The 21003-nt window shown below is 36.2% G+C and overlaps 1 protein-coding gene across 1 annotated transcript in view; it reads left to right on the plus strand.

Moving 5' to 3' along the window:
- The window catches only part of OPRK1 (opioid receptor kappa 1), a gene marked incomplete at its 3' end in the record, with an annotated part of 33880 nt that extends 13648 nt beyond the window's left edge, over positions 1-20232 (plus strand). Inside the window, exons 2-3 of the mRNA XM_084230456.1 lie at positions 8634-8986; positions 19700-20232. Coding sequence (XP_084086582.1) covers positions 8634-8986; positions 19700-20232 — 886 coding nt within the window. The remainder of the gene's footprint in view (positions 1-8633; positions 8987-19699) is intronic.
- Positions 20233-21003: the final 771 nt, after the last annotated feature.

Raw genomic sequence — 21003 nt, forward strand, 5'->3', positions numbered from 1 at the left:
CACCCAGTATTTTTCTTTTTCTTTCTGGCTTATTTCGCTGAGCATGATCCCTTCCAACGCCATCCAAGTTGCTGCAAATTGCATGTGTTTATCTTTTTTGAATGCTGAGTAATATTCCATGGTGTATATGTACCACATCTTCTTGATCCAGTCATCTATTTTGGGGCATTTGGGCTGTTTCCAAAGCTTAGCTAAATAGTGCTGCTATAAACATAGGGGTGCAGGTGTTCTTTGGAATTGATGTTTCTGTGTCCTTTGGGTAAATACCTAGGAGTGGAATTGCTGGATCATATGGAAGCTCTATGTTTAGTAGGTCCAGAAATCTCCACACAGCTCTCCATAGTGGTTGGACCAGTTTGCACTGCCACCAACAGTGCAGAAGAGTTCCTTTTTCTCCACACCCTCACCAACATTTGTTGTTGCTAGTTTTTTTAATATGTGCCATTCTCACTGGTGTAAGATGGTATCTCATGGCAGTTTTGATTTGCATTTCCCTGATTACAATTGATGTTGAACATTTTTTCATATGTCTGTTGGCCATTTGCATTTCCTCTTCAGAGAAGTTTCTTTTTAGCTCTTCTGCCCATTTTTTGAATGGATTATTTTCTTTGTTGTTGCTGAGTCTCATCAGCTCTTTGCAGATTTTTGTGATCAGGCTTTTATCATTAGTGTTGGGTGCAAAAATGTTCTCCCAGTTGGTGGGGTTTCTCTTTGTTTTGCTTATTGTCTCTTTTGCTGTGCAGAAGCTCTTTAATTTGATGTAGTCCTAGCTGTTTATCTTTGCCTTCACTATCACTGCTTTGGGTGATGTGTCTGTAAAGATGTCTTTGATGTGCAAATCACGTAGTGTTTCGCCTATATTTCCTTCTATGTATTTTATGGTTTCAGGTCTTATGTCTAGTTCTTTAATCCATTTTGAGTAGATTTTTGTGTATGGTGTGAGGTAGTGGTCAAGCTTCATTCTTTTGCATGTAGTGACCCAGTTTTCCCAGCACCATTTATTGAACAAACTTTCTTTGCTCCAATGCATAGACTTTGCTCCTTTGTCAAAGATTAGTTGACCATAAATCTGTGGGTTTATTTCTGGATTTTCTATTCGATTCCATTGGTTTGTATGTCTGTTCTTGTTCCAATACCATGCAGTTTTGATGATTATGGCTTTGTAGTAGAGTTTGAAGTCTGGGAGTGTGATGCCTCCATTTCCTTCTTTTTTTTTCAGTAGAGCTTTGGCTATTCGGGGTTTTTTGTGATTCCATATGAATTTCATCAATAATTGTTCTATTTCTTTGAAGAATGACATTGAAATTTTGATTGGAATAACATTGAATCTATATATTGCTTTTGGTAGGATGGCCATTTTAATAATGTTTATTCTTCCAATCCATGAGCAAGGGATGTCTTTCCATTTCTTGTGTCTTCTTCTATTTCTTTTAACAGTGTTTTATAGTTTTCTTTGTATAGGTCCTTTACCTCTTTTGTTAGATTTATTCCCAAATGTTTGATTTTTTTTGTTTCGATAATAAAAGGGATGGTTTTTTTGATTTCTCCCTCTTCAGATTTATTGTTTGTGTATAGGAAGGCTACTGACTTTTGCGTGTTGATTTTGTATCCTGCCACTTTACTGAATTGATTGATGAGTTGAATTAGTTTTTCTGTGGAGTTTTTGGGGTTCTCTATGTATATTATCATATCATCTGCAAATAGTGATAGTTTGACTTCTTCTTTTCCTGTTTGGATTCCTTGGATGTCTTTCTCTTGTCTTATTGCTCTGGCTAGGACTTCCAGTATTATATTGAAAAGCAGTGGTGAGAGTGGACATCCTTGTCTTGTTCCAGATCTTCATGGAATTGCTTTCAGCTTTTCACCATTGAGAATAATACTGGCTGTTGGCTTGTCATAGATGGACTTTATGATGTTGAGGTATGTTCCTTGTATCCCAAGAATTTCAAGGGCTTTTATCATGAATGGGTATTGCACTTTGTCGAAAGCTTTCTCAGCATCTATTGATATTATCATATGGTTTTTATATTTCTTTTTGTTGATGTGTTGGATAACATTGATTGATTTTCAGATGTTAAACCATCCTTGTGACCCTGGAATGAATCCAACTTGGTTGTGGTGAATTATCTTATGGATACATTGTTGGATTCTGATAGCTAAAATTTTATTGAGGATTTTTGCATCAGTGTTCATTAGGGAGATTGGCCTGTAGTTTTCCTTTTTTGTGTTGTCCTTATTCGGTTTTGGTATTAGTGTAATATTGGCTTCATAGAACGTGTTTGGTATTGTCCCTTCCTTCTCAACTTTTTGGAAGAGTTTGTGAAGGATAGGCACTAATTCATCTCTGAATGTTTGGTAGAATTCATTTGTAAATCCATCAGGTCCTGGGCTTTTGTTTTTGGGGAGGGTTTTGATTACCATTTCAATTTCGCTGCTTGTAATTGGTCTGTTTAGGTGTTCTATTTCTTCTTTATCTAGCTTTGGGTGATTGTAGAGTTGTAGGAATTTGTCCATCTCCTCTAGATTGTTGAACTTGTTTCCATATAACTGTTCATAGTAGTTACTGATTATTCTTTTGATTTCTGCTGTGTCCGTTGTGATTTCTCCTCTTTCATTTATGATCCTGTTTATTTGTGCTTTCTCCCTTTTTTCCTTTGTGAGCCTGGCTAGGGGTTTGTCTATTTTATTTATTTTTTCAAAGAACCAGCTCTTGGTTTCATTGATCTTTTGGATTGTTTTTTTAGTTTCAATTTCATTTATTTCTGCTTTGGTTTTTATTATTTCTTTTCTTCTACTGGTTTTAGGGTTTTTTTTGTTGTTCTTTTTCTAGATCTTTGAGCTTCGAGATTAGGTTGTTTCTTTGAGTTCTTTCTTGTTTTTTAATGTGAGCTTCTATTGCTATATATTTTCCTCTTATTACTGCTTTTGCTGCATCCCATACATTTAGGATATTGGTGTCCTCCTTGTCATTCAATTCAAAGAATTTTTTAATTTCTTCTTTGATCTCCTCGTTAGTCCAGTGGTCTTCCAGTAGTGTGGCTTTTAATCTCCATGAGGTAGGAAAGTTCCTTGCCTTCTTTTTATGGTTTATTTCTAGTTTGATGCCTTCGTGGTCAGAAAAGATGGTTGGTATGATTTCAGTCTTGGTGTATCTGTTGATGTTTGTCTTGTGCCCCAGTATGTAATCGATCCTGGGGAATGATCCGTGTGCGCTTGAGAAAAATGTGTACTCCGTTTTTTTTGGGTTTAGTGTTCTATAGATGTCTGTTAAGCCCAAATGCTCTAGGTCCTTATTTAGAGCTTTAGTTTCTTTACTTATTTTTTGTCTTGTTGATCTATCCATTGTTGATAGTGGTGTGTTGAATTCTCCCACTATGTATGTGTTTTCTCTGATGTCTGTTTTCAGAGAGGACAACAGTTGTCTGATATATTTTGGTGCTCCTTCGTTTGGTGAGTATATGTTAATGAGTGTTATTTCTTCTTGAAGTATTGTCCCCTTGATCATAATATAGTGACCATTGGGGTCTCTTTTTATTTTTTTGAGTTTGAAGTCTGTTTTATCTGATATAAGTATAGCTGTTCCTGCTTTCTTTTTTGGTCCATTTGCTTGTAGGATTGTTTTCCATCCTTTAACTTTGAGCCTATTTTTATCTTTTGTAGCTAAATGTGTTTCCTGGAGACAGCAAAAGGTTGGGTTTTGTTTCTCAATCCAGGCTGCAACTCTGTGTCTTTTTATTGAAGAGTTTAGTCCATTTACATTTAGAGTTAATATTGATATGTTAGCATCTGTATTTGCCATTGTGTTTGTCTTTCCTTTGATTTTATTTATTTATTCTTTTAATAACTTTTTTTTTTTTTGGTCTTCTGTCATTGTTATTCGTCCCTCTGAGGTTCTGGCTTTAGGATTCCTTGTAGTATTTTTTGGAGTGGGGGTTTAGTCGTAATGAAATTCCGGAGTTTCTGTTTGTCTGGGAAGTTCCTTATTCTTTCTTCATAGAGGAAGGAGAGTTTTGTGGGATAGAGTATTCTTGGTTGGCATCTGTTTTCTTGGAGTCTGTTGACTATGTCCCTCACTCTCTCCTTGCCCGTAGTGTTTCTTCAGAGAAGTCTGATGTCAGCCTGATTGGTTTTCTTTGAATGTTATCTGTTTCTTCCCTCTTGTCAGCTTCATTATTTTTTCCTTGTCCTGGATTCTTGGGAGCTTTACTATTATGTGTCTTGCTGTATTTTTCCTTTCGTCATGGAAGTTTGGTGTTCTTCTTGCTTCTTGTATATCAATTTTCAGCTCCTTCTTCGCATTTGCGAAGTTCTCTTCAATTATCTCCTGGAATATTTTCTCTGTTCCTACATCTCTCTCCTCTCCTTCTGGAATTCCTATAACTCTTATATTTCCTTTCCTCATGGAGTCAGATAGTTCCCGAAGTCTTTCCTCATTCTTTTTCCTTCGTACTTCTCTTTCCTTTTCTGTTTTGGTTCTTTTTATTTCTGTGTCTTCAAGAGTACTTATTCGTTCTTCCATTTCATCTATTTTGCTTTCATTGCTTTTCCCAGAGTTCTTTAGTTCCTCCATTAATTCTTTGATCTCCTGCATTTCTTTTACTTCCCTCTTTAGGGACTCAATTTCATTCTTCTGACCATTGTTTTCCCTCTTTAGGGACTCAATTTCCTTCTTCTGATCATTGTTTTCCTTTATGACTTCTATCACTTTTTTAATCATGGCAATTTTAAATTCTCTTTCTGGAAGGCTCAGAAGTTCTTCCAAGTTGCTGTCATTGCAATCTGGGGAGTGGTTTTCTTTTTGTGGTGTGCTTCTTTCCTGAGGAGTTGTTAGGTTGCATGTGATTCTTCTACTCCCTACTGTCTGTTTTCTAATTTGTCGTATGCATTGGGACACTGTGTTGCTCGGACTGGCTGGCATCTTGGGTGAACTTCTACGCTCCCCTCTGGCTCCTCCAGGAGCCATCTCTTGCTTCTGGGGGAGCTTTCTGCTGATTTTAGGCAGTCTTTACTGAAGAAATATTCCTGTTCTAAAATGGTGAAGCGGGATGCAGTCCCTGCGCCTCCGGTCTCAGGCACACTCTTCTGCGCACCTGGTCTTCCCCGGACGTGGGTGCCTGCTCCCTCTGTGGGCTCAGACTGCTGGTCGGAAGGGGCCTGGCATGGGCTAACTTCCCAGCTGGCCACTGGGTCCTCCAGAAGCCTTCTGCCCTTTTCAAGAAGTCTTTTCTTAAGAAGTTTCCCTGTTCTATGGGGCGTTAGTGACTTTTATTTTTCTGGTTGCTAGGTGGCGCCAGAGATCTCTCCTATTGTCCTTGGGGGGCTGTTTTTCGACCCCCCCCCCGTGGGACAGGGAACAGAGCGAGAATGGTAGGGTAAACCTCAACGGCTTTGGGGTGCTGTGTCTGCCTTGTGCCCCACCGTCGTGGAGAACCCACGCCCTGAATTTCGTGCCTCGGGTCTCAGTTCCAAAGCCCTCAGTTCCAGGACACGGGCTGTCCTCTTTTATGGCCACTTTTACTAGTCCTCTTTTATGGCCACTTTCTTCTTCGGGTAGTTTGCTAGAGTCATCCGTTTATCTTCCGTGTCCCAGTTCTCACTGGGACCTGCCGCTTTTCCTCCCTATTAACTTTTTTTACATCACTGTTTCTTAAGATTATTTAAAGATGACATTGTATTTTATTGTAATTCACATGTCATTCCTACCGTGTCTTTTAGCATGTAAGGTATCTGGTTTTATTTTTACTGTTTCATATTCAAACTGAATTTGGTAAATATGACAATAGGTATTAAATAGAAACCATGTTTCCCTCTGCTTCCTGTGGTAACTAGTGGCTTCCACCCATATAAGAAGGGACAGAGGTATTGGGAAATGTGAAATAAATTAGATATTTTCTGGAGTAAGTGTATCCCATTATCTCAGGAACTCCATAAGATAAAATTCACATTGTTTAGTTGCAAAACTGAAACTCAGGGTTTTTAGTGACCTCTCCACTGTTTATTAGGTGGAAGGAAATACAAGAACTAGAATTCAGCTTTCCCTAGCTGTATAAGGCAGAGAATATCCATTTAATGTCATAAGGAATGAGGAAAATATCAGGCCCACAAACAAGAGCAGAAGTGAAACATGTCTGCTAGATTTTTGTTAGTATCAGGGATTTGGGGAGAAAACATTGAAGAAGTAGAATGTCAGAGGTCAGCTTGTAATGCATTTTTAAAATATAAAAACATTTTAAGAAGACAATATTTGAACATACAGCTTTCCAGTCTTTCCTATTAGAAACAGCTGACTCTTTGTAAGATTGCTTGCTTCGCTATCTATGCTTTCATAAAGTCTATGCCCTGAGCATTGGCCGAAAACTTACAGAGCATTTGATAAAATCTGTAAGGAAAAATATATTTTAAAATAAACGCTTCACTCTCCAGATTAAAGCACTGTTTATTTAATGGAGTATCAAATTGGGATCCTAAAGATACTAACTCTGGTACCTGTCTTTACAATGCCTTCACACAAATCCATTTCCTAACAAAAAAAGAGAGGAGGGTCAACCCAATGCCCAAAAATAGATGACTGGATCAAGAAGATGAGGTACATATACACAATGGAATATAACTCAGCAATCAAAAAAGATAAACTCATGGCGTTTGCAGCAACATGGATGGAGCTGGAAGGGATCATGCTCAGTGAAATAAGCCAGAAAGAAAAAGAAAAATACCGGATGGTCTCACTCGTAGCAGGACTTTAGAAGACCCAAATAAAGGATCAGGAAAAAAAACTAATTATAATAAAGTAAAAATCAAAATCAATAGGCAACTCTAAACCAGAGACACACTATGGGAGGAAGAAGGGAGTAGGATCAAAACAAGGGTGGTGGGAATTTTACAGGGACTATAACCAAGATGAAAATGCATACATTGTGCAAAAATGAAAAATTATGTAAAAATATATAAAATAAATATGTAAACAAACAAATAAACCCTAGGGGACACACGGGAGGGGAGTGGGCTCTGAAAGTGAAGCATGATCCTTTATCTCAGTTCATTTGAGTTAGGTCATCTATTGCCTTATCTCATGTGCCACTGGTTACTACCTGTTACCTTTCTTTAATAGGAACTGAAACTCAGAATAAACATTTGGAATCAGTACTATCTGACTTCACATTAGACCACATGATCTCCAAAGAAGAAGGCAATATTGAGAGTAAAGACAACATGACAATATTGAGAGTAAAGACAACATGAGAGTAAAGCCTGTTCTATCATTACATGTTAAAAAATGTTTCTCATGTGGAAATTTATATATACCACTGATACTGATTTTTTTTTAAGATTTATTTATTTATATAAGAACCGGGGTATCGGCCAGATGCACAGGAGGTTGAGAGGATTACCAGAGACGGAGCGGGGAACAGAACAGGCAGAGTGATCAAAATACACTGCTGAGGGGAGCAGCGGGCAAGACAGGAGAGGTCTGCCCCATCATATGGGATTTTCCTGGGCTGGCCAGGATCCACAGTGTGGTGCTCAACCACCTGCACAACCAAGGAGGCCCCCACTGACACTGATTTTTTTAAACAAAATAATAGTTTTCCACAAAACAGCTCCTTATAGATGACCTTTAATAAAGTGAAGGCCATAACATTGAGGAAGTTTTGTTCCTTGATGGTCCATGAGGCATGGCTGAATAAAATGTGATAAGGTCTACACAGCTTTAGAAAGTAATTAACATATGGTTTTCCCAGTAAGTCTTAGCATTTGGCCTCTGAATACTTGCTGATAGCTTGGATTTTTTTCATGCCCTGTAGTTCTCTGAGGAAGCATTCTCTAAGTAAAACAGTACACTTCATTAAGTTTTAGCTGAAAATGGAGTTGTTTTAAAACTTCATGAAATAAATGGAAAGAATAATTTGGGTTTAAAGACAGCCTTTCTGACCTATTTTGAAAATTACTATCCCCTCATTGGAAGATGAAACAAATTATGTGCTTTAAAAATGTCTCTCAACATGAGAGTAAAGAAAAAGAAGTATACATCAGTAAAGAAAAAGAACTATATGTACCAGATTTCATTTAGTGCTATTATATTTGTAAGAGTAGAATTCTACCTGCTTTATCTACATAATGCATTTAAAATTAAAAACTTGTGCCACACTGGCAAACAAAAAATCAACAAGCTTGGTTTTATTTTAGCAGTTGAAATTGGAATGCATTTTGAAGGAGAAAACTATTTTGCATTTTCCAAAAAACACTGTAATTGCAGTGATTGTTTTCTCCAAATTACCCTGAGGAGTATTTAAAAAATGCTTAGAGCCCAACAACTCTGGTTGGCCAGTTGCAAAAAAGAAAAAAGACTTGTATTATATCCAAGTCTATTAAAAAATCTATATTTTTATCTATTTATGTATTTTTGCTATTTACTTTTTAATTTTTTATTAAAATTATGTTTTCTGAGAAAAATCACTAGAGTAAAAGAGATCTGCCCACTACCTTTAGTGTCTAGAACAGGTCTTTTATATATTAGACACTCAATAAATATATAAAGAATAGGTGAAGGAAAAGCAAATTCAGTAATCCAGCACATTTATCTCATGGATTTGATGTGAAGATGAGGAGAAATGATCTTGTTTCTTGTCTTTTAGATACACAAAAATGAAGACAGCTACCAACATTTATATATTTAACCTGGCTTTAGCAGATGCATTAGTTACTACCACCATGCCCTTCCAGAGCACCGTCTATCTGATGAATTCCTGGCCATTTGGGGATGTGCTGTGCAAGATTGTCATTTCCATTGACTACTATAACATGTTTACCAGCATATTCACCTTGACCATGATGAGTGTGGACCGATACATTGCAGTGTGCCACCCAGTCAAGGCTTTGGACTTTCGCACACCCTTGAAAGCAAAGATCATCAATATCTGTATATGGCTCCTGTCTTCATCTGTGGGCATATCTGCAATAGTCCTTGGAGGAACCAAAGTGAGGGAAGGTAAGGGCAGTCATTTTCATTCCATTTTTTAAGAATATAACTTCTAATTATATAGACTCTTCATTTGAAAGTAGATCAGACACACATCTAGGGGAAAAGTCAAAAGTCAGTAGAAATATAATGCCTTAATCCATGAAGATGATAAAACGTTTTTGTTTCCTTTTCCACATTGAAACTTGGAATAGAATAATGATATTATCCAAACACAGACTTCTGACCTATCACATATTCAAGAAATGCTAACCAAAATCTGGAGAGTTGGAGTGCGGAACTATAGGCATGTGGACTTTAAGATGCAATTCCATTGGATTCTGGCAATACCAAGATAACACCTTGTCACTCCTTTTCTCCCTAAAAAGGGTCCTGGATCATTAGAAACTTATGTGCACTCTTTACTCTTCCTTAGGAGTTAATCTCCATGTCACTATCATAACAACTTGATTTGGCTGGATGGCATTCAAAATTGGGTTTGTACATGGATTACAGATGAGCAAATCTTTAGGTTTTGAACATATTAGTTCTTATCTCATAGAACAGGATATTTGGTCTTTTTCCCTAAATTTTGAGGACAGTGGTTATCACCTTAGGCTGCACATTGGAATTACCTGGGTAATTTAGAAAATACCGATGCCTGGAGGGTCTGGTTTAATTTGCCTGAGGCACAGTCTGGGTGTGAAAATTTTTGAGATCTCAGGAGACTCTGACCTATAGCCAAGGAGAAAGCTCACTGAATGGAGTCAGGATTTTTTGGTTTGCAGCACAGAGTCTGGATGCAAGCTGCCTGGGATTGAATACTGACTTCATCATTTATGGGCAGTGTCACTTTGAAAATAGGCTTAAGCATTTTTTCATATACCTGTAGGCCATTTGCATTTCCTCTTCAGAGAAGTTTCTTTTTAGCTCTTCTGCCCATTTTTTGACTGGATTATTTTCTTTGTTGTTGTTGAGTCTCATCAACTCTTTGCAGATTTTTGTGATCAGTCCTTTATCATTAGTGTTCTGTGCAAAAATGTTCTCCCAGTTGGTGGGGTTTCTCTTTGTTTTTGTTATTTTCTCTTTTGCTTGCAGAAGCTCTTTAATTTGATGTAGTCCCAGCTGTTTATCTTTGCCTTCACTATCACTGCTTTGGGTGATGTGTCTGTAAAGATGTCTTTGATGTGCATATCACGTAGTGTTTCGCCTATATTTCCTTCTATGTATTTTATGGTTTCAGGTCTTACATCTAGTTCTTTAATCCATTTTGAGTAGATTTTTGTGTATGGTGTGAGGTAGTGGTCAAGCTTCATTCTTTTGCATGTAGTGACCCAGTTTTCCCAGCACCATTTATTGAACAGACTTTCTTTGCTCCAATGCATAGTCTTTGCTCCTGTGTCAAAGATTAGTTGATCATAAATCTGTGGTTTTATTTCTGCATTTTCTATTCGATTCCATTGGTCTGTATGTCTGTTCTTGTTCCAATACCATGCAGTTTTGATGATTATGGCTTTGTAGTATAGTTTGAAGTCTGGGAGTGTGATGCCTCCATTCCCTTCTTTTTTTTTTTTCAGGAGAGCTTTGGCTATTTGGGGTTTTTGGTGATTCCATATGAATTTCATCAATAATTGTTCTATTTCTTTGAAGAATGACATTGAAATTTTGATTGGAATAACATTGAAATTGGCATATGAAAAAATGTTCATCATCACTTGTAATCAGGGAAATGCAAATCAAAACTACCATGAGATACCATCTCACACCAGTGAGAATGGCACATATTAAAAAAACTAGCAACAACAAATGTTGGCGAGGGTGTGGAGAAAAAGAAACTCTTCTGCACTGTTGGTGGGAGTGCAAACTGGTCCAACCACTATGGAGAGCTGTGTGGAGATTTCTGGACCTACTAAACATAGAGCTTCCATATGATCCAGCAATTCCACTCCTAGGTATTTACCCAAAGGACACAGGAACATCAATTCCAAAGAGCACCTGCACCCCTATGTTTATAGCAGCTCTATTTACAATAGCTAAGCTTTGGAAACAGCCCAAATGCCCAAAAATAGATGACTGGATCAAGAAGACGTGGTACATATATACCATGGAATATTACTCAGCATTCAAAAAAGATAAACACATGCAATTTGCAGCAACATGGATGGAGCTGGAAGGGATCATGCTCAGCGAAATTAGCCAGAAAGAAAAAGAAAAACACCAGATGGTCTCACTCATAGCAGGAATCTAGAGAACTTAAATAAGGGACCAGGTAAATGAATAACTATAAGAAAGTGAAAATCAAAATCAACAAAAAACTATGAACCAGAGTCACTTTTTGGGGAGTGGGGGGCGGGAGGGGAGGGATTGGGTCAGAGTGGGGGGTTGCAAATGTATGGGGAATAAAAAAATAAAATTTATTTAAAAAAAAAAAAGAAAATAGGCTTAGACCTTGGTGCCTCAATTTCTCATCTGCAAAGGTGAGAATTACCATTCTAGGAGGTTTGTTTCACCAATAAAAGATAAGGCTGTGAATATATCTTTGTTCTTAATGGAAATGCATTTACGGGGAGGAATTTGAAAGATCACTTTGGACTTTTAAAATGTTATTTATTGCTCTAGCAGTTGTCTAAATGCTACAGTTTATTAGGGAGTTTCATACCTGTGAGTACACATAATTGAAAATGTCTAACAACAACTTTCCAGGTCAGAGTAAAAGGACAGTTGTTATATTATAGCTTATCTTACATGGTACGCATTTTTAGTAAAGCATAATACTTTTCCTTTGAAGCTACAAAATAAATTTCCAGCATGGCCACTGATCACAGGTGCAAAGCTATATACTTAGTAAATTTTAAGACATGCCTAATTTTATCAGAGAAGCATTTCTGAATATGATTAATTGCACACAGATTGTGTTTCTTCATGCATACAACAAACACATAAAATTGCAAGAAACTCCTCTGAGTCCTAGGTGTTCATAAATAGTAAGTCAGATTCAAGTGGAGATGCAGCAGCAACACTATAGAAAAATAGACTAAATTATACAAAAAGATGGATGACTTTGCTCAGGGCAAAGAACTGATTTTTTACATTTCACATTATCTTGTGGACTAAACCACCACACTCTTCTAATCATTGTCAGAAAATGACATACTAGAAGACTTGGGTTTCATTTAAGATTTTTGAAAGACGAAGATAGATGCAATTTTTCTACAACGGAGTTGCTGTTGATGAATATGTGCAAATGCAGTGGAAGAACAGATGTACCAGTGTTGGCAGGTTAATGTGGGCAACAAATATGGAGAAAATGGGAGAAATTAAAGTAGTCTAGTAGGAGAACTCCATTTTTATGTCTTCTGTCTTCTAAAACAGATTTCTAAAACAGAAATTTTGTTTATGTGATAAAAGGTTATCCCCATATTGTCTAGTGTGCTTATGCTGGAGTGTTGCATGACACTTCATGTCAGGAATTGTGTGGGGACTATAACCAAGATGAAAATGCATGCATTGTGCAAAAAATGAAAAATGATGTTAAAAATATATAAAACAAAATAAAAAAAGGGTCAGTGACACAGAGGAGCATTTTACACAATTGTTAAGCACTAAATCAGGACTGATGGCATTGGGAGTTCACAGTAGCATACTTGTGGAGAAGGCTCACTGAAAGAAGTAGGACTTTTTGATTTGTAGCATGGATTCTGGACTCAAATAACCTGGGATTAAATCCTGATTTCATCATTTATGGACAGTATCACTTTGGAAATAAGCTTAGACCTTGGTATCTCAATTCCTCATCTACAAAACAGGGATATAAAAGTGCCCACCACCTCGGTTGTTTTCCAGATAAAGCCAGTGAATATGTGGGAAGTTGGTAAAGGGCCCAGTGTCTGGTGGGCACTCATCTGACATACTGGGTTTAACATGATTTCCTGCTAATTGCTTATGTTTAGCAACATCTTACAGGTATTTATTCAATAATGTACAGTAAAATTTTCACTGTGAGCATAAAATATTAAATATAGAATTTTTATATTATACATGTGTGTACTATTTATTTGCAATTCATAGTCTGCCTATGACTATGATAGCTAGGAATTATTATAATAACTACAAACGGAAACAGTTATTGTTAATGAAAAGAATACTCACAAGGGGAACTTTTTTTTAGATATTAGAATTAACTCTGTAATTACAACAGTCATGTAGCACTGGAATATGTGACAAAGAAAACTGTGACCCTCCCGTAGTAATATAAAATGAAAACAAAGATTGGTTTTCTTTTATATCTGTGAAACCATCACCCTGTTTAGACAATAGGCAGGTCTGTCACCTCCCAAAGTCTCCTCCTCCTTTATAATTATTTTTTGTATGCATGGAAAAAACATCAAACATACGATCTACTCTCTTACAGAATTTCAAGCATATTGTAGAGTGTTACTAACTATAGGGCCTATGTTGTGTAGTAGATCTTCAAAACTTACTTGCATAACTGAAACATTTTACTCTTTGGATATCACCTCCCACTTCACCCTCTCTGCAGCGCCTGGAAACTGCCATTCTTTCTCTGCTTCTATGAGTATGACTACTTTAGATTCCATATATAAGTGAAATCATACAGTATTTGTCTTTTTATGTCAGGATTATTCCATTTGGCATAACGTCCACTTATGCACCACATGGTATAGCTACATTACATTTCCTTGATCTGTTCATCTATCAATGTACATAAGGTTGTTTTCATATGTTGGCTATTGTGACTATTGCTGCAATAAATTTGGGAAAGCAAATATCATTGGAGAGTCTGATTTCAATTCTTTGGATAAATACCCAGAAGTGGAATTACTAGATCATCTGGTAGCTCTATTTTCAGTGTTATGAAGACTTTCCATATTAGTCTCCATACTAGATGTATCAATTTGTACCCCCACCAGCAATGGACCAGGGTTCCCTTTCCTCCACATTATTGTCAACACTTACATTTTATTTCTGTTGACAATTGCCATCCAACAGGTGTGAAGCTTTTGTGTGCATTTCCCTGATGATGAGCATCTTTTCATGTGCCTGTTGACCATTTCTGTGTGTCTTTGGAGAAGTAGCTTTCTTCTTCTGGCTTATTTTCCTTAGAATAATTCCCTTCAGTTCCATCCATTTAAATGCAAATGGCAAGATTTTAACTTTTTTGATTTTTTTTACATGTTTATTTATTGCAATTTTATTTTATTATTTTTCTCTTTTTTCTAAACTTTATTTTTTTAAATAATAAATTTTATTTTTATATTCCCCATACATTTGCAAACCCCCCATTCTGACCCCAATCCCTCCCCTCCCGCCCCCCACTCCCCAAAAAGTGTCTCTGGTTCATAGTTTTTTGTTAATTTTGATTTTCACTTTCTTATAGTTATTCATTTTCCTGGTCCCTTATTTAAGTTCTCTAGATTCCTGCTATGAGTGAGACCATCCGGTATTTTTCTTTTTCTTTCTGGCTTATTTCGCTGAGCATGATCCCTTCCAGCGCCATCCATGTTGCTGCAAATTGCATGTGTTTATCTTTTTTGAATGCTGAGTAATATTCCATGGTGTATATGTACCACATCTTCTTGATCCAGTCATCTATTTTTGGGCATTTGTGTTGTTTCCAAAGCTTAGCTATTGTAAACAGTGCTGCTATAAACAAAGGGGTGCAGGTGCTCTTTGGAACTGATGTTCCTGTGTCCTTTGGGTAAATACCTAGGAGTGGAATTGCTGGATCATATGGAAGCTCTATGTTTAGTAGGTCCAGAAATCTCCACACAGCTCTCCATAGTGATTGGACCAGTTTGCACTCCCACCAATAGTGCAGGAGAGTTCCTTTTTCTCCACAACCTCACCAACATTTGTTGTTGCTAGTTTTTTAAATATGTGCCATTCTCACTGGTGTAAGATGGTATTTCATGGTAATTTTGATTTGTATTTCCCTGATTACAGTGATGTTGAACATTTTTTCATATGCCTGTTGGCCATTTGCATTTCCTCTTCAGAGAAGTTTCTTTTTAGCTCTTCTGCCCATTTTTTGACTGGATTATTTTCTTTGTTGTTGAGTCTCATCAGCTCTTTGCAGATTTTTGTGATCAGTCCTTTATCATTAGTGTTCTGTGCAAAAATGTTCTCCCAGTTGGTGGGGTTTCTCTTTGTTTTGGTTATTGTCTCTTTTGCTGTGCAGAAGCTCTTTAATTTGATGTAGTCCCAGCTGTTTATCTTTGCCTTCACTATCATTGCTTTGGGTGATGTGTCTGTAAAGATGTCTTTGATGTGCATATCACGTAGTGTTTCGCCTATATTTCCTTCTATGTATTTTATGGTTTCAGGTCTTACATCTAGTTCTTTAATCCATTTTGAGTTGATTTTTGTGTATGGTGTGAGGTAGTGGTCAAGCTTCATTCTTTTGCATGTAGCAACCCAGTTTTCCCAGGACCATTTATTGAACAAACTTTTCTTTGCTCCAATGCATAGTCTTTGCTCCTCTGTCAAAGATTAGTTGACCATAAATCTGTGGGTTTATTTCTGGATTTTCTATTAGATTCCATTGGTCTGTGTGTCTGTTCTTGTTCCAGTACCATCTGGACAGCCATCATTTGTTGCAAATATATTTGTGTTATTTTTTATTAGATCCTTAGTAAAGTACTATCCATTTCTATCTCTTATTGCCTTTCTAAATTGGAAATTTTGTCAGACATAAATATAGCTATTCCAGACTTTTTGAGTTTTGTTTTTTTTTAAATTGCCATATACTTGCAGGATTGTCCTACAGCCTTAACTTTAAGTCTTTGTTAAGTAAATTGCATTTCTGCAACCAGCAGAAAGTTGTGCTTTGTTTTGAAATCTACTCAGCCACTTTGTGTCTTATCATTGATGAATTCAAGCTATTTATATTGAAGGTAATTATTGAGACATAAGTGTTCATTTCTATTTTTTAGTTTGTTTGCCTTTTTCTTTTTTGACATCTGCTATGTTTTGTTTAGGTTCCTATTCCATTATCTTATGAATCCTTCATTACCCATTACCACTGGGTGCTCCTCCTTACTTTGGTCACCACACCTCATGTTTCCCTTCTGATGTCCTAATTCTGAAGTCAGATTTCTAGGACTTGTTTTGGTTTAGTTATCTCTATGCTTTCTTGTTATAGTCCATATATAAGTAAACTAATTTAGTATTTTCTTTCTTTTTTTGACCTATTTTGCTTAGCATAATTCCCTTTTCCCTTCCAGTTCCATCCGTATTGTCACAAATGTCAAGATTCATCTTTTAATAGCTGATGTTTAATAGTTGATGTAAATAGTGCTTCAGTGAACATAGGTGTGCTTATATCCTTTCAATTTTGTATTTTTGTATTACTTGATTATATACCTAGGAGTGGAGTTGGTGTATCATATGGTAGACTATTTTTAGTATTTTGAGAAACCTCCATACTGTTTTCCATAAAAATTGAATACATTCTCTTAAATGTTGCCTTTCAGTGAAGTCTGTTACCCCTCCTTCTGTCTTTAATGATAATGTTGCTGATTAAAATGTTCTGTGCTATAAGTCCTTTTCTTTGAATATTTTAAAAGTCTCCTACAATTACCAAGTACATTTCTATTCATATTTTTGTTTAAGTCTGCTATTTTCTTATGGATTTTCTAACTGAATGAAAGTGGATAGTAATTTGTTGTATTTCTATCTATGTCTGTTAATATTATATATATTTACAATTATATCATTTTGGTAAGTTCTCACTTTAATAATTATATAATGTCCATCTTTGCTTCTTGTCACAGTTTTTTTTTTTTAAGATTTGTTTATTTATGCATACAAGAGGTGCAGAACAGAGATGCGAAGGGTGAGAGGATTCACCAAAGACAGAGTGGGGAGCAGAACAGGCAGATCTACTGAAATACACTGTTGAGGGGAGCAGTGGATGAGACAGGAGAGGTCTGCTGAGCCATATGGGTTACCTCCCGGCCCGGGAATTGAACTAATGCTTCAGTGGCTATGAATAGCTTGCTGAGCCTTAACCCCTTGTGCCACTAGGGAGGCCCTTTTATCACAGTTTTTAACTTAAAGTTTATTTGTCTGATATAAGTATGACTATTCCTGCCCTCTTTGTGCTACCATTTTCAAGGAAAATCTTTTTTTATTATTTCACGGTCTTTGTATATACATAAATCTAAAGATACATTCTTTCTCCTGAAAAGGAACATTTAATGAAAATTGTGTGTTTTTGTATTTGAATTTCCATGGTGATTGCCTGTGTACCTTCTCTTTGGTGGTGTAAATTCAAATACATTGACATTTTGGGAAGATATTTGCAATTCTGTCTTTGATATTTTCCAAAGTCTTATAAAAGTGGCCATAGTTGATTAGTTCATCTATTAATCATTTATTTATTGAATGCTATGATATGCAAAGAAGTTAAAATTAAAAATCTGCCCTTGTGTTGCCTTGTTAATCATCACAGGTTACTCTTGTCTACAAATTGCTGTAATCATGCCATTTTTTTAGGGTTTTTATGTGCTATTCATTTGCTTATTTTTCAAATTATCCTCCATAAATTCTGTATGTTCCTTCCACCCTTTATTGGCGGGGATTAAATATTGGTTAATATTTACCCAGTGCACTGCATAGCTAAGAGACCATAGCATACATTCTTGGGCCTCTCCGGTGGTGCAGCAGGTTGAGCGCAGCACTGTGAAGCTGTCCAGCCTCTGCAGTACCGGCTCAATTCCTGGTTGGCCAGGGAGCTACCCACATGGTGCGGCAGACCTCTCCTGTCTCACCCATTGTTCCCCTCAGCAGTGCTTTCAGTCAATCTGCCTGTTCTGCTCCCTGCTATGTCTCTGGTGAATCCTCTCACCCTCCCGCGACTCTGGCCTGTTCTCCAGCTCTTGTATAAATAAATCTTTTTTTTTTTAAAAAAATGAATACATTCTGGAAGGAGAGAATAATGTTAGCAAAGAATCTATCTAGAGTATAAATAGGATGAGTATATATATATATATATATATATATATATATATATATACACAATGTAAGTTGCATGTTAGAGAGTTATTCAGAAATATCAACCTTGATACCAGCATCTGTGAAATGGCATTTTAGCTGAAACAACCCTGAGGAGCACACATTGTTAAAGTGCAAAAAAATTAGCAGAAAATATAAAATATATACACCTATCTTCCAAGAAACTAGATTCAACAGACAAACCAATCCCAGAAGAGGATACTTTTTAAACTCAGACTTTTGGGTTGTACCACCTATCGAAATTTATTTAATAAATGTTTTACTTCTATGATAATGGTGATAGTTTTTAAACATTTAGTTAACTGTTGTTACTACCCTAAACAGTAAAGGAAAAATATAAAGAGATGCTTATTCATTTCTAGTGGAATTTTCATAGTAATAATAGTTTGGACAATGAATTTTTAGAGAAATTTTTCAGGTAACTCTGAGAAATGTATTTACTACTCAGTTTTGACCTGATATTTAATTAAAGTAATAAAAGATGTCTCTAAGAGAGTCATCATTATTTGTCCAAAATGATTATATTCTTTGTATTTTAAATTATTTCTAACTTAAATTCTAAGAAGATAATTATTTTTTCACTGAAGGATTTTTTTCCAAATATTTCATACTAACTTTGGGTCAGATTTTCTGAATCTCAGAGTAAAATCATTTTATTATAAAAATCAGATTTGAAGTATTAGTCATGATTACTTTAGGTAAGGATTAAATCAAAGAGAATTTTGCTTCTCTGTGCTCAATGGCCTTCAGAAACAAGAGAAGAAAGTGTGGCCTGATTGATGCTGAGAAAGGAAGAGTTGGTTATGTTGGGACCTCCATGACAGTATTTTAAAAGCTACTTCTCCTGGGTTTCTCCTCTTTCTAATCTTTTTTCTTTCTAATATTGAAGTCAATGCAAAAAAGTACTATCCAGCAAAGATAAGTAGAGCAAGTAAAGCAATGTTCTAAGTTAGTATATCCATACATATTTATTTTGAGTTATAGAGTCAATATTGGTAAGAAAGATTTTCTGCTTTATTATGAATTTTCTTGATGATGATAATAATGATGTTGATTCTCCTCCTCATATTTTCTTTCTTTTTTACCTCCTCTACCTCCCTTCTTTCATGTTTCAGCAATGTCACATAGTCAGTGTTTCCAATTAAATTATAATACCTGATTCATGTTTAGACAAATTTCATATAAATTTTTATTGTCATACATAATGATTTCTTATAAATCTGTTAATGTTTTTCTGTTAAGGTTGCTTCTATTATGGCTAAATAATTAGTCATTAATTACAAATCAATATCAGCTTTTATTGCCAGACCCTGACCTCTGAGAGAACTGTTAATAAATTGAAATGCAAATAAATATTAATGCTATAACTTATCAGTTTAGCTCTCCTGAAAATAATCAATATAAAAATACTTTCAACATCTAGATAACTTACATTGCTAGGTGATCTTATGTATTCTATAGCATTGCATATGTTTCCAACAAATGGTGACTTTCTACCTTTATTGTTCTACACACAAAAACAAGGTGTTTAGTACATAGGACATTCATTCCTGATTTCGTGATCTGCTTCAAATACTACCTCATCATAATTGATCCTTTGCAACTAAACGGATTCAAATTGGCATTTAACACACTTTGCAGCCTTGATAATAACAATAGTGTACTTTTTTTTTTCATGGTTTTCTTTGTTTTGTTCAACTCCTTCAGATATGGATGTCATTGAGTGCTCCTTGCAGTTCCCAGATGATGACTACACCTGGTGGGACCTCTTCATGAAGATCTGTGTCTTTATCTTTGCCTTTGTGATTCCTGTCCTCATCATCATTATCTGCTATACCCTGATGATTCTACGCTTAAAGAGTGTCCGGCTTCTTTCTGGCTCCAGAGAAAAAGACCGCAACCTGCGTCGGATCACCAGGCTTGTCCTGGTAGTGGTGGCAGTATTTATTATCTGTTGGACACCCATTCACATTTTCATCCTTGTGGAAGCTCTAGGGAGCACCTCTCACAGCACGGCTGCCCTCTCCAGCTATTACTTTTGCATTGCTTTAGGTTACACAAACAGCAGCCTGAATCCCATTCTCTATGCCTTTCTAGATGAAAACTTCAAGAGGTGTTTCAGGGACTTCTGCTTTCCAATTAAAATGAGAATGGAGCGACAGAGCACCAGTAGGGTCAGAAATACAGTGCAAGATCCTGCTTACATGAGGGATGTTGATGGGATAAATAAGCCAGTATGACTAGTCGTGGAGATGACTTCTTGTAGTTCTCCAGGAAGAGAGGAGTTCAATGATTTAGGTTTAACTCAGATTACTACTGCAGTCTGAAATGGAAAGTGAGAATTTTTAACAAACTTTTAGAAATATGAAGGTCTGAATTCATGCAACACAGGTTGCATTAGCAAACTAGGTCAGTGGAAGCATCAAGGATGTAGGAATGGAGTACAGAAGATTAGAGCGATTACTAGGCAGGGAATCAAGACTGACTCCCAGATTCCTTGATGAACAAGAAACAGTCATCCTTTTGGTTACTAAGATTTAGTTCAAGACCCATCTGTTGTGGTCTTTCTATGCAATGTGATTTCAAAAGCTCTGTTTATAAAAATGGAAAATTAAAAAAAAATGGTTTAAGAGCTCAGTGGACATCCAATTCAGATGCTTACCATTGATTGCAACAATTTAATAAGAACAAGGACCATTTCCAGGCTCCATGCCCAGTTCTCTTTTACTCTATGGACTTGAATTTCATGTGGCTGTGTGATGAGAATTCCACCTTTATTATATCTTAGACCCATACCTGAGATTTCTGATGTTGATGTATAATAAAAAAATATTTTGATATTTATGATTTGCAACATATTTTACTTTCTTGAAAAGTACAGCTTGTTTAAGCATGCTAGTTATATAAATAATCTTGTGGTAAAGTATGTCTTAAAGTCAAGAAATATAAAGTGGTTTAAATACCTCATATATATGTGAGTGTGTTTCTATATACGTGTGTTTGTGTATATA

The sequence above is a fragment of the Talpa europaea genome (genome assembly GCF_964194135.1).
Source record: "Talpa europaea genome assembly, chromosome: 3".
Lineage (NCBI taxonomy): Eukaryota > Metazoa > Chordata > Mammalia > Eulipotyphla > Talpidae > Talpa > Talpa europaea.